The sequence below is a fragment of the Condylostylus longicornis genome, unplaced genomic scaffold (assembly GCF_029603195.1).
Source record: "Condylostylus longicornis isolate FDR11 unplaced genomic scaffold, ASM2960319v2 ptg000080l, whole genome shotgun sequence".
NCBI classification, from domain to species: Eukaryota; Metazoa; Arthropoda; class Insecta; order Diptera; family Dolichopodidae; genus Condylostylus; species Condylostylus longicornis.
The window spans coordinates 4,266,539-4,282,726 of record NW_026578048.1 but is presented as its reverse complement, the minus strand read 5'-3'; the positions used below and the strand labels follow the sequence as shown (position 1 = coordinate 4,282,726).

Here is a 16,188-nt window from a genome sequence, read left to right as displayed (position 1 = left end):
TTGCCTAGTTAAGTGAAAGTGCTACAGAAGATTATGAAAATGCGTTTTAAACATTTACTTTTAATTTGAAGGAAGTTAGCTAACATACCTAGAAAAGAGTAATTTTGGTTTTTAGTAGAATTTCGATTTATGTCAGCCGGTTCCCTTAAAAGCTCACAATCAGGATTCAAATTTTAAGAAATTTTATCAATCCCTTACGTCGATATGGTAAAAAATGTAAAGTCGGCCTCTAGTTCGGTTTTCGAGCCCTGATCGTTCGTAAAAGTTTATAGATTCATTGTTTTAATACCCCGAGGTCTGATATATCCAAAAAGTTGATCAATCTGTAACAAAGCCAGCATAAACTTACATATAAAATTTCATTAAAATCGGTTCAGTCGAAATCGGCCGACCTTTACTTTTAATATAAACTACTTTTAAAAAAATATACCGATATAGTTTATTTACACTTCTTTACTATGGAACGTTCCCATCGAAAAATCGACATTCAAAATTTGTTGCCATCGCATAACCTACCTTACTGTATAAAATGCGGTCGGTTCAAGCTACAGAAACGAAAAAAACTTTTTTATCTGAATTATTCATAAATGGATAAGCATAATTAAGCTCATTATAAACTTTATACTTTAAACTAAATACGTATATTCGCGAAGACAATATTTTTTTTTTGAAAGTTATTTTAAAATATTTTAATTTAATGGGGATTTTGAATATTTAAAGTGAATATAACAAAAAATTTTTCATGGAAGTAAAAACCAATTAAATTTTTGTTGACTGACTGACACTTGGAAAAGCAAAAGGTAAAATTTTAATTAAGGACATGTCAAAATTGATGCATAGTTGTGTGTTGCCATTAAAAATTACTTTTTTATAATAATTCTTCTAATTGTTACCGTTTATACCTTTCAGGTTCAGGAATGTTAGATTGAGAGTCAGCGAAAGTTTTAACATAAATTTTTTGTAAACGATAAAGGTCACGGACAAGTAGACTACTTTCTGGAAATTCTTGAAATTCTTGACAGCTCTTTCAACTTCCATTTTTAGAAATATGTACATATATATGTACACACACTCGTAGGACCAAATTATATTTGGTCTGATTTAAAAATCATAAATATTGTAATATTTTTGAAGAGAGTCATCTTCTACTTTCGTATATGGTATTCAAATATAAATATATTGTCACATTACTTGTTTTCTTAACGTACGTATGCTTAACAAGATGATTATTCCATTTATAGAGTTCTACAATCACTTGCTTTTAAAATACCAACATTTTTTTAGTTAATAAAATTTTGCTTTTTTTTTAAAAAGTTACTCGTACTTCCAAGAACCCCACTGACAAAAATAAAAAAAGTTTTGTAACAAAAGGGAAAATACGAAAATATTATAAAACAACTTTTTATAAACTAAGAATATTTTAAGGAAAAAAGTTTGGAAAAATTCTTAATATTTCTTTATTACTTGTACACATATACAAAAATATGGAGAACAGAGATGTGATACTCGTATAAATGTAGCGAAATATAATTCGGAAAATCTATAAATAACCCAAAAATCAGACTCAAGGGATTGGCTATATATTATGCGGCAATCTTGAAGGTGGAGAAGAAAGTTGGTTACTATTATGAAAATGGTTGTCGTACAATAAGAATAAGTACCTTAAGCAGAACAAAGAGCGAGATTATCAGGAAAAAATTTTAATAATTGTATGCGATATTTTTTCTGATATTTTCAAGTCTCCATTTTCAAACCTTTCCTCACAAATAATAATGTTTTCGTTTAATTAACAGACAGTATTGCTCCTTTCGATTTCTGTAATATATTAAAATCTAATAACTGTCATCATTTGATCATAATCATTTGATACATAATTTGTAATTAATTAACTTAATAATATTGTATAGAATATTAGGATCTCTAACATATGGTACTTAATTAAAATTAGGTTTAGTGTGAAGTGATACATGAATTGTAAAATTTAAAGAGAAATTTAATTAAATTGCAAGTCTACGAATTGTTATACACTATTGAAATATGTGCCTGTTTACCAATTCTAATTTACTCGTTTACCCGTAGATTAAATGAGTATTGTTTTAATGGTGTCATTTAGTTTCAAGTTGGCATTTATCGGTCGAAATTTTCACAAATTCTATTACCTGTCTTCTAAAAGAATGAAATGTATTTTATTGTAAATGATGTTGATACTTGCATAACAGGACCAACAAATGGTATACTTTCCCATCACTGGTTCCTTCTAACATTTAACCAATTTAACTTGATAAACAAAAAAAAAATATAAAACAAAATTTTTGCCAGAATTTTTACTGATTACATTTTTATTTTATTTTCCAAATTAAATTATACTTTATGGACATCGAAAAGCTTAAGGCAAAAATTTTGAAAATAAATATTTGTAAATATTTACTTTCAATTATATTCTTAATGTGGGAAAGAAAGAGAAGCGAGACTGAGAGCTTCCATTGGAACAATTATTGAAAACTGAAATCACAATAGAAATGGAGGCACAAAGGAAATGAATATTTTTCATACGCATATACATAGCATCAGTCTTATTTTTTTGGGCTCGTAACAGTTTTATTAAATTTTTGCTTTTTTACTGTACGATTTTTGAAATCTAGTAGATTAAAAAGGAAAATAATAATGTAATAATGAAAAAATAGAAATGAGCCTCTATTAAGCCTCTTACACATTTTTCAAAGGCAGTATGAACAAGAGTTTTTTTTAAATTGTCTTTTCGTTGACGGGAGAAAAAAGTTTCATTATATTAGTTCTTATTTAGATTAATTTAAGGTTTTGATAATAGACAACAGAAAATGAATTTTAAAAAAGGTATGACTTCATTTATAATATAATTACTCAAACACTCAATCAAATTTAGTTTTTGGCGTTGCAAACGTTATTCTCAGGGTTGCAAATACTCTCCCCCTTTTTAATAATTTTATTTTTTATTTTAAGTCCACTTACTCTAATACATGAAATACTTTTACAAATAAATATCATTATTCACAAAACGGATCATCTGGATCAATTATAGTGATTTCACAAGTTTTCACTTAATTTATAGAGTATTTAGAATGATCTTGATTTAGCAGGAGCACCATTATGATATAAGTGCATTTACAAAGACAAAGTATACATATAACATCATTATTGTAAACCTCGTATATATTATTTTTCTGTTATACCAACTTTATATTTTTGTCTACTTACTTAAATGTAAACTTAGACATTTTCTTTTTGAATATATAAAATTCTTAATATTTGATTGAAAATAAAAGATAAAGGATAACGATGTAATAAAAAAGAGAAAAAAATATTAAAAGGAAAAACCGGAAATGTAATTATGAACAGTTTAAAGTGCTTTTCAGTAGAGAATTGTTTTTATTAACTAATTTTTCTAAATACGAAACTGAATTATATGGAAATTACTTTTTCTTATGCGTACTTTTTTTTATAATTTAAAATATTGAGAAATAAAATGTTAATAAAATTCTTAAACACATTTGCTAAAGTTGAAAATAAATAAAATTTGAATATGAATTTTTTGGATTTAATGATGAATAATATCTTATAGCATTTTAATAATCTACATTAATAAAGAATTCGAAAAAAACGAATTTGAATCGTTTTTAAATTGCCTTTAAGTTTGAGTTTTTACGATTTTTTACTAGATTACCAAAATAATGCATAATTTTAAAAGATAATACGGAACGTAATTTTTTGACATTATGACGTTGCATGTATTATTTATTTTACATTATTGAATTTATGACATTGCATGGGATATTTTTTGTTTATAGTGAAACTATTTCTGAAAAAAAATTTCGACAAAATAACTTAAAAATCTAAATTGAGCTGTTATATATAACTAACATTTGACACAATGCGTTAAATATTTAACAAACAGAAAAATTTTTCTTAATTTTTACATTCAGTGGCAGCACGGTTTAAATAAAATTTATAAAAAACGTCGGGCAATTTTTCGAGAAGCTCTCTGTTTTTAAGTGCGTACTCAAATGTTTTCCAAACAATTCGGCACTTTACTACATCGTCGAAAGCTTTTAAAATACAATATAGAATATGAAACATTGCAGCAAAAACGCTTTTTTTTTTACAATATGGAAGCCAGGGTGTATGTATGGTATTTATTATTAAAGCAAGGCAACCGGGTTTAAAATTATTTTTTTATAATTTGGAAATTTATTTCATATTATATGAATCTTTTATATTGGTACGTGTATATATTTATTTATATATGAAATCTTAAAGTACACAGAAGTGAAAACCATATGTATGTATATACATATTATTTTAATGTCAATTTCACAACTTTTCTTGTGAATAGCAGCAAACATTATGTCAAGTTGGAGACAGTTTTCTTTATTTCATTTTAATTTGATTTTTCGTATCGTTGTTTTTTTTTTTTGTAAGAAAATAATGTACATATATGTATTAATGTTTATATGAATTTGAATTTAGAGGTACAATACAATACAACACGCATAATCTACGTATATAAATGTGTATCCATGTTCATATATAGAAAATACAAATCCATTCAATTTTAAAATAAAAGTTAACTTTATTATCATATTTTTTTATTTTACGAGTATTTGTTTTTCCTTTTATTTAGATTTTTTGATGTGGAAAATTTAATTTATGGGAAATGTCTAAAAATTTCGTTGGAAACTTTCCTTCTGAATAATTTATTTTTTCTTTATCAATAAATATGTATGTATGTAAATACATATTATGTATGAGAAAAAATGAATTGGGAATATTATAGATAAAATCTACTTTAGCCAAAAGATTTTTCTTTTAAAAATTCATAGATTTTTCTTAAAATTCATGGAAATTCACAGATTTGGAATTAATTGCAAATTGCTAACGTTATGGTGTATAGTATAGATGTGTCTAAAAAATTTAGAAGAGAAACTTTCATAAAATCAAATTAATTTAATTATGAATATTTAATATAAATTTTAATTAATTCTTTATTTTATGTATTTGGACATCATTGGTTTTAATCCTAATAATTTTGTTCCGGATTAAATTTTGTAAGATTTTATTACTGTTGTTATAGTGATATTGTACAAATAATAATGAATTTTTCAATATAAAATTTTATTAGCCTAATTGGTTTCCAATGTGGTTTTGTTCAGGCGGGTTACATGATTTAAAAGAAGAATAATTAGAATCTTGTAAAGCACATACATAAAATGAAGACATTTTTATTTTAAATTTATGGTCCTTTATTTTCATAAGATATTTATAAAATAAATTATTTTATAACAGGTTGAAAAAAAGAATAAGTATACATTGCATTATTTAACAATATTAACTCGAATTTTGAAAAAAAATACATAATTTTAAAAATTTTAAATTCCATGTTCTTTATTTTTACCACAAATTTCAAGATTTTCTTTTTGTTTTTTAATATAGTTTTTCTCAATCAACTTATACGCATGAATGATTTCAAAGAATCAAAGATATCTTTTAACTTTTCTGAAATTAATTCTACCTATGGGTTTTTTGTATTTTTTTTTTCCAATATACTTGTATGTTTGTGGACCCTCATATTATTTTCTGATTTTCTCTTAAATATCAGATTTATCAGATTTTCTATATTAAATGTATACCTACATTAAAAATTCATCATAATATGTGCTGTTCATATAGTTGAATGCAACTTGTTTGAATTTTCTTTTCAATTTTTTTTAAAGATTTTATTTTTACATGGTAACTGGACTAATATATCAGATAAAGGATTAAAAACAAATGGGGTCATGAAAAGATTTAAAAATAGACATAATTTACGTATGAATGTATAAACGCTATAAGAAATTTTGTTGTTGAAATTAATTATAACAGAGACAAAAGGGAGACTGCAGTATTTCAATTCAATTTTTACCTATAGAGACGTAACTAAATTTTATTTAGCAAAAAAATATTTACTAAGTTTTAAATATTTTTTAATATTTACAACGATTATCAAAATTCTTTAGCTTATACGTATACAAATTTTTCAAATAAATTTTATTTTTTTATCACAAGTTATCAAGATTAAAGATTTCAAAAGTTACGATTTTTATCAAGTTATTGCGTTAAAACAAGAATCTTATTTTAAATTTGGTAAGACATGTTTCTTATAAATGCGAAATAGGAAAGACTAACTTTACTTTGACATTGGTTGTATACATATAAAAATAATAATTTTTTGTTCAAATTTTACAATTTTGTAGCCACAGGCAATATAGGCATAAGAATATTAATCTTCTAGAATCAAGTTTATTCGATTATGCTTTATTTATTACTTTATAGTTGGGGAATATGGGAGAAATAATTTAATCATAACAAATAGCAATGAAATGGCATCTCAGTAAGTACACATGTATGTAATATTTCTTTTACACACATGTGTACTTGGTTTTCACATTTCTGTAGTTTTGTTGCTTTAAAAAATTATGAAAATACCAATTTCAGCTTTTTAATTTAAAAGAAGAAGAAATTGTAATAAATGTCTTCTTATAATAGAAAATATAAAAATTTTGAATTTCCGTGAAATCTGTCGGTCTTTTTCTGCACGCGTATCTCTGAATTTCGGCTAAACGGATTTTGATAAAATTTTACGTATGAGTTTATTTTGGCTATGACATGGATTGATATGTCAGACTTCGTGTAATGGAAGTTTTACGGCCCAATTATACTTTTTTGATAATTTTTATTTATTTTTTTTTTATTTCATTTATTTAGTCATTCATTTATCAAAAAGAGCAGCTCTTCTCGTATGGAGTGTTAATAATAATTTAATTATTATTAATAAATTAATAATAATTTTTTGGAAAATATTCGACAGATTTACTTTACATTTAAATGTAATTTTTTTTTTTAAATTTCGTCCGAAAGTACGAAAAAAACCTTACTTTTGGAACAAACCAAGTGTCGGCAACTGGATGTATACTACGGGTCAAATTTGAAAGATGCACTTAAAGGGCATTTTTATGAAACGTTTGCGCTTAGTCAGACAACACTTCTTGCGGTCGGTCATGTGCTGATCACATCAGATTTTTTTTTTAAAAAGTGATTTAGTTGTTGAAGGGAAATAAGCCATATTACAATATATTGTAACATGATTTATCTCAGACCAGCAGTAAAATAATATTGTTGGAAAACATAAAAAAAAAAAAGTTAAAAAAAAATTTTTATTGATAAATGATATTGATATTAGAAAACTTTTAAGATTTATAAGTAAAATACGAGTATGGTATATACTGTATAGTGTTGTCATATATGATGAATATATACTTTGCAGTCTCTACGTAGAGTCCTGTTAAAAGTACATATGTGTCATTTTTTAAAAAATATTATGGTATTTAATATAACTTAATAAAAATAGACTTTATATAAAGTTATTAATTTTATACTAAATTTAAATAAAACAATATATAAGATTATAAAAATATAAAAAATTGATGAGAGAGTAAACTATTTGTAAATTTATTTGATTTGATATTGTATTTTAATTGTAAAATTGGGTTAATAAATCATGTGATTCAATATAAATAAAGGAATATATGATGAGGAAAGAAGGAATAATTACTGAGAACAGCAATGGATATTTTTATAAAATCTTATGTAATATTGGATTTAAATGATTCTTATATGATATAAACCTATAACAATTGAATATCAATTAAGTTGACAATATGATAATAACCAAATTCTATTTTTGAAATTAAAAATACAATTTTTTTATTCAATAAAATCATTATAAAAGTGAATTGATGTTAAGCAGTGGTTGTGGTTTTTAAATTCGCCAAAAAAATAGTTTTTAAAATATGCAATTCTTTTGTACATGAAAATTTCTTAAATTGAAATTGTGAATAAAAACAAAAATGTAGAGCTTGTATTAAAAAAACCTATCATTTAAAAAAAAAAAAGAGATTTTTAAAATAAAAAACAAATAAAACTTTTCAAAGGATTATTTCGGAATAAAAGAAAAAAAAAATTATTTTTATCAGTTGATTTTTACTATGTGAAATTGACAAGGGTCCTCAAATAAATATGATAGACGTATTCCATTCATCATTTTTTTTTCAGTTTTTTAATTTTTTACATAAAAATTTATAGACAAAAGGATTTTAAGAGCTCGAATTGTATATTTCATGACAATAGGACTAATGATTAGTTTTGCTGAACACAATATTCATTCATTACGTTCTTTCACTTATACAAAATACTTTTCCGCACATATACATGTACATATAGAAATTCTGAAGAGCATAATTTTACAGAACGTTAAGTAGATCACAAAAGAAATAATAAAGACAAATTTAAAAACAAAAACTTATTTTGTTGCTACCAGTGATTCTTTGTTTTATTCGAAATTTTCAAAAGTATATCATAACGTGCATCTGTCTCTCCTTGCCATGTGATTAATGCAATGATTTCTTCGTATTTTATGTACATATAATTTTCATTAAATTTGAAAACAAACATTTTTTCACACTCAAATTTTGTATGCCATTCATAACATCTTTTATAACAATATAATGTGAATTTAAAATATTAAAAAATAAAAAATACAATTAGTTGAACTAATGATTTATAAAGTGGCACATTTCATTTGAATAGTGTTATTTAAAGACTAAGAATTTTTAGAATTTTAAAGTCTAAAACATAAGGATAAAAGTATTGTTAGAATTATTTACTAACAATCAAGTACGCTTTTGCATACACTTAGGAGTAACATTTTTTGTTATAATAATTTGATCTGTAGAAATAATTTTGAAAAAAAGTTTGTTCTATTACAACAATTAAATTAGATTCGGGGTTACATATATTAGTCCAGAAATTTAATCATGTTTTTTATGAGAAGATTAACTTGTTTGTTATTTTCTTACTTAACTAAAATTTGTATAAAATTGATAGATTTTAAAGCTAAAATCAGAGAGAAAAGGTAAAAAGAAAAATTCTGTTGTTTTAAACATGTTTGATCGAATGTTTGTGAAATATATTTTGACAAGTATATCTAGTAGTCTAGATACCAAAAGAACAAAGTTAGTTTGGCATAAGGTTTTAGTAGAAAAATCAATTAAACATCCTACATTTCCATAAATTTGTTTTAAATAAAAGGAGATAATTTAAAATCTTCCTGCAGTTGATGATTCCGTTCTAAATTGAAAATTTCATGAGCTTGAGGTACAATAACTTGAAGGGCATATTAAGGAGAGCAAATAACAATTTTGTATGATTTTCTAAATAAGATTCTTTTTGGTTAAGAATTTTTAATTTTTATTGGAGGCACAGACGGCCGGATATTATGCATTTTTAAAATTTAAGCTTCGAGGCAGTTTGCAGGAATTTATGATGAAGTAGATTTTTTTTATAATTAATCACAATTTTTAAAAATAAATTAAAAATTTTTATAAATTCCAAATGAAAAAACACAAGTTTTGTTTTAAAAATTGATAAAATTCTGGAAAATTACCAAGAAATCCTTAATATCTGAAAATAAAGTAGATTAAAGACCTAAGTTTTTGGAATATTTACTTAATTTTTTTAGTATTTTTTTTTTGTGGTAAAAGTATATTTGAATAAGAATTTGTTGCTTAGATTTTACTAAAGTTTTATTTGCATAATAGTAAATTCACACATACTTTAAATTTCTAAGGTTTTAGTTAAAATATTTTCAGGTGTTAAAGGGTATTAAAATAAGTTTTAAAAACCCCTTTTGGCTATTAAATTTAAAAAAAAATATTTAGCACACAAAAAAAATATTTTAGTCTTTATTACAAATTGATAAATTGAATAAATAAATTATTGGAAAATTATGTATGTATAGTATGTACACATACATAGATATATGTGTATAATCGAATACATAAGGTATTGTAAACATTTTTCAAGCACACTTTATAAACAGATTATAAAAGTTAAATGTAATTTTTTCTAGACTACAAAGAAAAAAAGTTGAGGTTTGTAAACATAAGTATAACAAAAAAATTTAAAGATTTAATCTTAACAAATTAAACATATGGCAATCGGTTATTGCGGGCAATTTTTGTCTTGTTTTATCTGGTTCTCAGGAAAATCGGTTTGTTCAATTACACATCTTTAGCGGTAATTTTAAAAGTGGGACATTTTTCAAACTTAATAATAATTTTGAACGGGTATGAGAACAAATTATGAGAATTAGCGTAGATAGTTCATGAAATATACAAATTTCCTAAAATATACAGTAATTGAATATGATTTGTTTCCACATTAGAGCTATTAAGTAATGTGAACTACTTCCTCATATTAGCGGTATTAGTACATTGTCTTATGCGATCCTCCAACTTTTTATCATAAATTAATTTCGATTAATATATTATGCAACGATGATTATTAAAGCTATTCACCTTTATTAGTGAAAAATCTTGTTTTTATAAATCTTAAGTTTTAGATATTATAAAATTTCTATAATTTTTGTTTTAAATTATGGAATTTAAGAAATATTTCAATTGTATCCTATTATTATTCAAATTGAAATAAAAAAGTTCACTATATAGAATATTTCAATGATAATCTTGTAAATAACTTTGATCGATCATTTTCAATAATAATAACAAATAAATTAAATTACAAATTAATCTATTTATTTGTTGTCATTGTCTAAAATAACATGAATTTTCTAAACACGTTTCATGAATTTTATATAGAAAAAGGAACTCAAGAAATAATATAAATATGAAAATATAATTTACGAACGTGACCTTAATTCATATTTCTTTATTTTTCAAAAATATAAGTCGGTGGATTAATCAGAAGAACTATTAAGGATTATTGTTTGTGCTTAAAGAATTTTTTGTTGTGTACTGGGTGTGCTAGCAAAACAAGTTTTATAATTCTTCTACCTCGTAACTTATTCGTGTGTTGTTGTGTTGAAGAATATATTTAAAATAAAAATGCGGAGTCGCAGTCGCAGAATTGTTAAGACAATATGCAATGTAGGCTCCAGGGTAATCAAAAGCCCGTAGCAGAAGCTGGTGACTAAAAAAATCGAATAAAGGATTGGTACATCTAGCACGAAGGGGAAAATGAGGGCAAACGAAGTGGGTACCTAAAGAAGACAAATAGGTCGAAGTATAGTACCATTCCACAGAAAAAAAGGAGTGAAAGGCTCCCCTTCGTTGGAAGGATATACGAAGCCGGTTGCGGTCATCGATGAAGAGACGATACGCTTTTCTATAATATATATATCCCAGTCAGTGGAAAGAAAATCATTTTTAAGAGAGCGGAATGGGTCGAGGGTACAAGATTGTTGCTTCTTCCAACGCCGCATCTAGTGATTTTTTCAGGAGTGTTCTATCGAGGTGTGATATGGTATCTGGGAGGAAGTTAGAGTAAGCGCCGTTCTGTAAAACTTTTTACTTGTTCTCAAATTAATTGTTTTCGAAGTTTGAGCAGTAAGCGAATTTGAAATAAACTTTAACTGAGATTTATGTTTAAATTACAAGTTCGTTATAGGTGTTATAGTTAAGAATCACATACGTTTATTATTACAACAGTTGACTCCAAAATTATACTTATATAATGTACACATACGATAGATTTTCAAAATTTAAAATATCATACATATATATATATGTAAGTGCCAGCTTTGTACGAAATTGACAAGTTTACAATAGCTACAAATTAAATTATTGTTTTTCCTTCATGTTTTTACTGATAGAAGTACAAATTTTTAAATACATTGATAATAAATAAAATTATTTTTTTAAGTTTTTTTCTATTACCAATTTTCATATTATAACTACTCTATAGATAGAAATCAAAGTTAATTTTGGTAAGGTAAAAATGTACCAAATTATTTGATTTATTAAAAAAAAAACACAATATAAAAAAGAAAATCTAGTTAAAAAAGGTAAAATTATTGGTTTTTTTTTTGAGGAAAAATTTGTTATTCTTGAAAATGAAAAAGGAATAAAAATAATAAGGGACTGAAAGTTATTTTTGCAAATCTAATTATATACCCTTATCAAATAGCTATGGAAAATTAAAAAAAAAAGTGAAAAATTCGCTGTGTTATGCGTTTGGCAATATTTTTTTGAACAAGTTTTTATTTAATTTTACCTTAATTAATGTTTCCCATTTCAGTGCGAATTACATATATGTGTATACATATTGTATATTACTCGAATTTATTACACCCCAATAGGAAATTAGAAAATGATTGGTTGCCCATTTTAAGTATCAGGTAATAGGCTACATGACATATAACATAAATCTTTAAAAATTCGTTTAAATTACCTACTGATAATTTTTGTTAATTTTTGTTGATCGGATGAATTCGCTTACTTTTTCCATGTTAAACTAATAATTATTACTTTTTTGTCCATACTTTAATTATTATTGGGATTTACTACACTGATTTTTTTAAAACTTTTCCAAAAAAAATTTCGAAAAAAGTGTTTATTAGTGAAACTTTGTTTGTACGTCCGTCCATCTTTTTATGTAAAACTACTACTCTCATTAAGATAAAAAGCTTAAACTTTATATGTAAAAATATCTTCACTAGAAACTTGTGTTCTCTTTAAAGTCCTAAAAATGAAAAAAAAAATATTTCTCTTTAAAGTCCTCATTTCTGACTGGTTATTGCAACAAAAGCATAAACATTTTTCAATTTCTGCAAACAAAGAAAAGCAGTGGTTGGTTTTTTACCGCCAATCCGGCAATCGATATGTGGAATAATTATGCAATCGATGTGTGGACATATATAGTCGATAATAATCGATAATGTGGAATGCCGCTCGACAAGAATCTGACGGTCACCAAAAGGCCATCAGTAATTTATGCAAAAAAAAATTTATGAAATTGGCAGCCAATTGGCATTATTAATTATGCGACATTTCTTTTTTGCATTATTGATTACATTAAAAATGTAGACATCTGTTGACAATATTAAAAATTATAATGCTTTAACTACAATATCTATTAAGAATATGGAAATGACAAAATGGCCGTTAAAATTAACCGTTATGTGTCCTTTTTCTTCTAAACAATAATTGTAGAAGTTTAAAATTTTATTAACTTTTAGATATTAATAAATATTTTATTTTGTAAAAATCAATTTTTTTTCAGCTTCATCGACTTTTAGGTTATCGCTTCCCGAAATTTGTAAAATTTAAGTTTTCGGCATCATGTTTCCCTAACTCTAAGCTTTTCCAAATATATATAAATGCATAAGGCTAACAGTAAATACTATGTCATTAAAAAAAGTAATTATTTGTCTTAACTCACGCATTAATCTTTGAGTTCGATGATTATGTTAACGACTTCTTCACTTTTTTTGTGTCGTCCATTAGAGTATGCAAACATTTGTAATATTTTGATGTATGAATGAAAGTAATTTATATATGTAACGCAATGTACAATTAAAAACCGTATTTTCACTAGCTGAAGGGAAAACTGCTAGTTTACAAACTTTTGATTTGACCCAACTTTATTTGAAATAACAATCTTTATTTCAAAAACATAAATTTTTACAAGAGTAAAAGCTATTCGTTGTGTATACAAAATTCTTTTTTTCTTTTGAATAAACTCATATTTATTTTGTGATTGTTTTTTTCTTTGGTTTAACATAAAAATTAATTTACCGTTATATTACATATTTTACTATTTCAATAACATAGTTTGGAAAAGGTTTTAGGGTTACAAAATTAGTTTTTAATATTTTTCATGTTAAATAAATAGAATTCGCAGAAATTTTTGGAATATTAAATTTAATGGTTTTGTGATAAATTAAATTGAATTTTCCATATAAATTTTTAATAGACTTTAATGATTGGAGATGACAACAGAAATATTTTTTCACTAAAAGAAAAAAAATTAAACCATGTTATATTTGGAGGAATAAACAGTCTTTGGAAAATAATGCATTGAACGTTAAGTTTATGCTTCATTTGTATTCTGTTTGCTTGTATGCCGTAATTATCTACATATTCTTGTAGAAGAGATAATTTTCCTGGTAAGCTTGCATATCTGTATAGCTGTAAGACACATTTTCAGTTTACAGATTTTACGGATTGAGTTGATTTATATAACGATGAAAAATTTGTAACAATCTCGTAGACTCCTTGTCGTCTTTCTCTATTTTTGATAGACCCCCTGTTACTTTCTGTGATAGATGTAAATTTCTAATAGTAGCAAGGTATACCTATATGATGTGAGAAAGTTAAATAAAAAACTAATTTAATTCATATTTTTTCTTGGACCCCTAGCAGGTCTTCATGGACCTCTGGGGGTATATATACACTTTGGGAATCACTGGCTTAGACCAATAACTATTTTATATTAAAAAAACCAGTAACTTTAAATCTAATTTTCTTGGCGGCCAACAAGGATGATTTTGTTAGATAGTCAATTTGTAAAATTTTACATCCTATAGATAAATTGCTTTTTTGTCTGATGTTATTGATATGCATTTCATTCTTTTATGGACTACAAAAGAATCGGTTAGTATAGCTTGACGACTCAAAGTTTAGAAAAACGGCTTCTCGTTCTTCAAAAAAATTTTCAAGGAAATAAGAATAATTTATGTGGGCCTCCCTGACTGAACGCTCCCTTTGCCGTATGCGAATAATTTTAGAAATAATTTATTATGCTAAAACTGATAATGAAAAAAGAACCCATCACTACACGCAAGATCAAAATATTATTTTCCGAACTCTCCGAACTTTCGAAAATATATTCCGAGTTTTCCTATTGGAAAACCCGTTATATTAGTTTTATTATGAATAATACACAACTAAATTCATAATAAATATTCTGAATCATTTTAGAAGTTATAAATTAAAATCTGCATAAGTTTTTTGTTAAACGAACGTACGTTTTGTGTTATACATTAATTTCTTAAATTTATGAGAATTCCTTTGAAGTTTTTTCTCTTTAATTTAACCATAAATTAAATATGTTCATTCTCAGAAAATGTAATTGAAAAAATCCAAATACGAGTATTGTGGCACAAAGAAATAAAAATTAACGTATTATATTGGATAAATTCATGATATACATACACGGATATTCGAAAATTGGTCCCGTCAATTGTGGAATACTAAAATGGATTATAGGCATTTTTCCTTGTATTTTATTGTAATTCACGTTAAAGTTATGTTCAATATTTGATATATGCTCAAATGTTTTGAAAAATGTTATGACATCTAATGTAAGGTCTCTCTAATTGGGCAGTCATATGGACAGACATAGCGCAATCGAGTCAGAATTCGATACTTTGCCAAAACATGTATATGAACTATCTCTGATTTTTTATTGTAGCAAACAAACTATTAATCCTATAACACATAACCAATAAATATATGTAATTGGTACGAGTAAAAATGAATTTGAGAGAAATGACAAAAAAGCTATATACTCGTATAACTTACCTTAAATTCAGATGAATTCCAAAATTTGCAATATTCTAATTTGTCTCTTATTAGTGGTAATTCATAATTTTGTTGCTGTTGTAATATAAATGATGATGATGATATTAATGATGGTGATGTTGCTGTTGATAATGATATAGTTGCTGTTGTTGATGATACTGATGGCGATAAATATAAGGACGGTTCATTAATGAAATTATCATCATTAACATTATCAATATAATTATTTTTATTATAATTATTATTATCTTGAATATCATTATTATTATTGTTATTTTTAATGTTATTATTAATTATATTATCATTAGATTGTATAATTGTTGATTTTTTCATATCATAAGGTTTTGTTAATTTGTATAAATTCGAATTTTTATTTATATTATTTGTCATCTCTTCATTTTCATTTTTTTTAAAATTATTTTTTAATATTTGATTATTCGGTTGTAATAATTCACTTGATATTGGTGAAAATTTTGGTTGTTGATATTCTTGAAATTCTTTTCTAATATTAAATATTGATAATATATTACCTTTATTATTATAGTTATTATTATTATTTAAATTATTATTATTATTAATATTAATATTATTCAATGATGATATAGTTGATGATTGTTCCTGCTGAGAGTCTTTTTTTATTAACTTTTGATTATAATATTCTTGATTATTATTTTGTAAAAAACATTTTACATTTAATGGTAAATTAAATAAATAAAAAATTAATATAAAATATATA

General features: G+C 24.8%; 1 protein-coding gene across 1 annotated transcript in view; it reads right to left on the bottom strand.

The window, feature by feature from the left end:
- LOC129612973 (lutropin-choriogonadotropic hormone receptor) overlaps positions 1–15,785 on the bottom strand; it is a 41,289-nt gene extending 25,504 nt beyond the window's left edge. Inside the window, exon 1 of the mRNA XM_055526836.1 lies at positions 15,453–15,785. Within this exon, the coding sequence (XP_055382811.1) occupies positions 15,453–15,785 (333 nt within the window). The remainder of the gene's footprint in view (positions 1–15,452) is intronic.
- Positions 15,786–16,188: the final 403 nt, after the last annotated feature.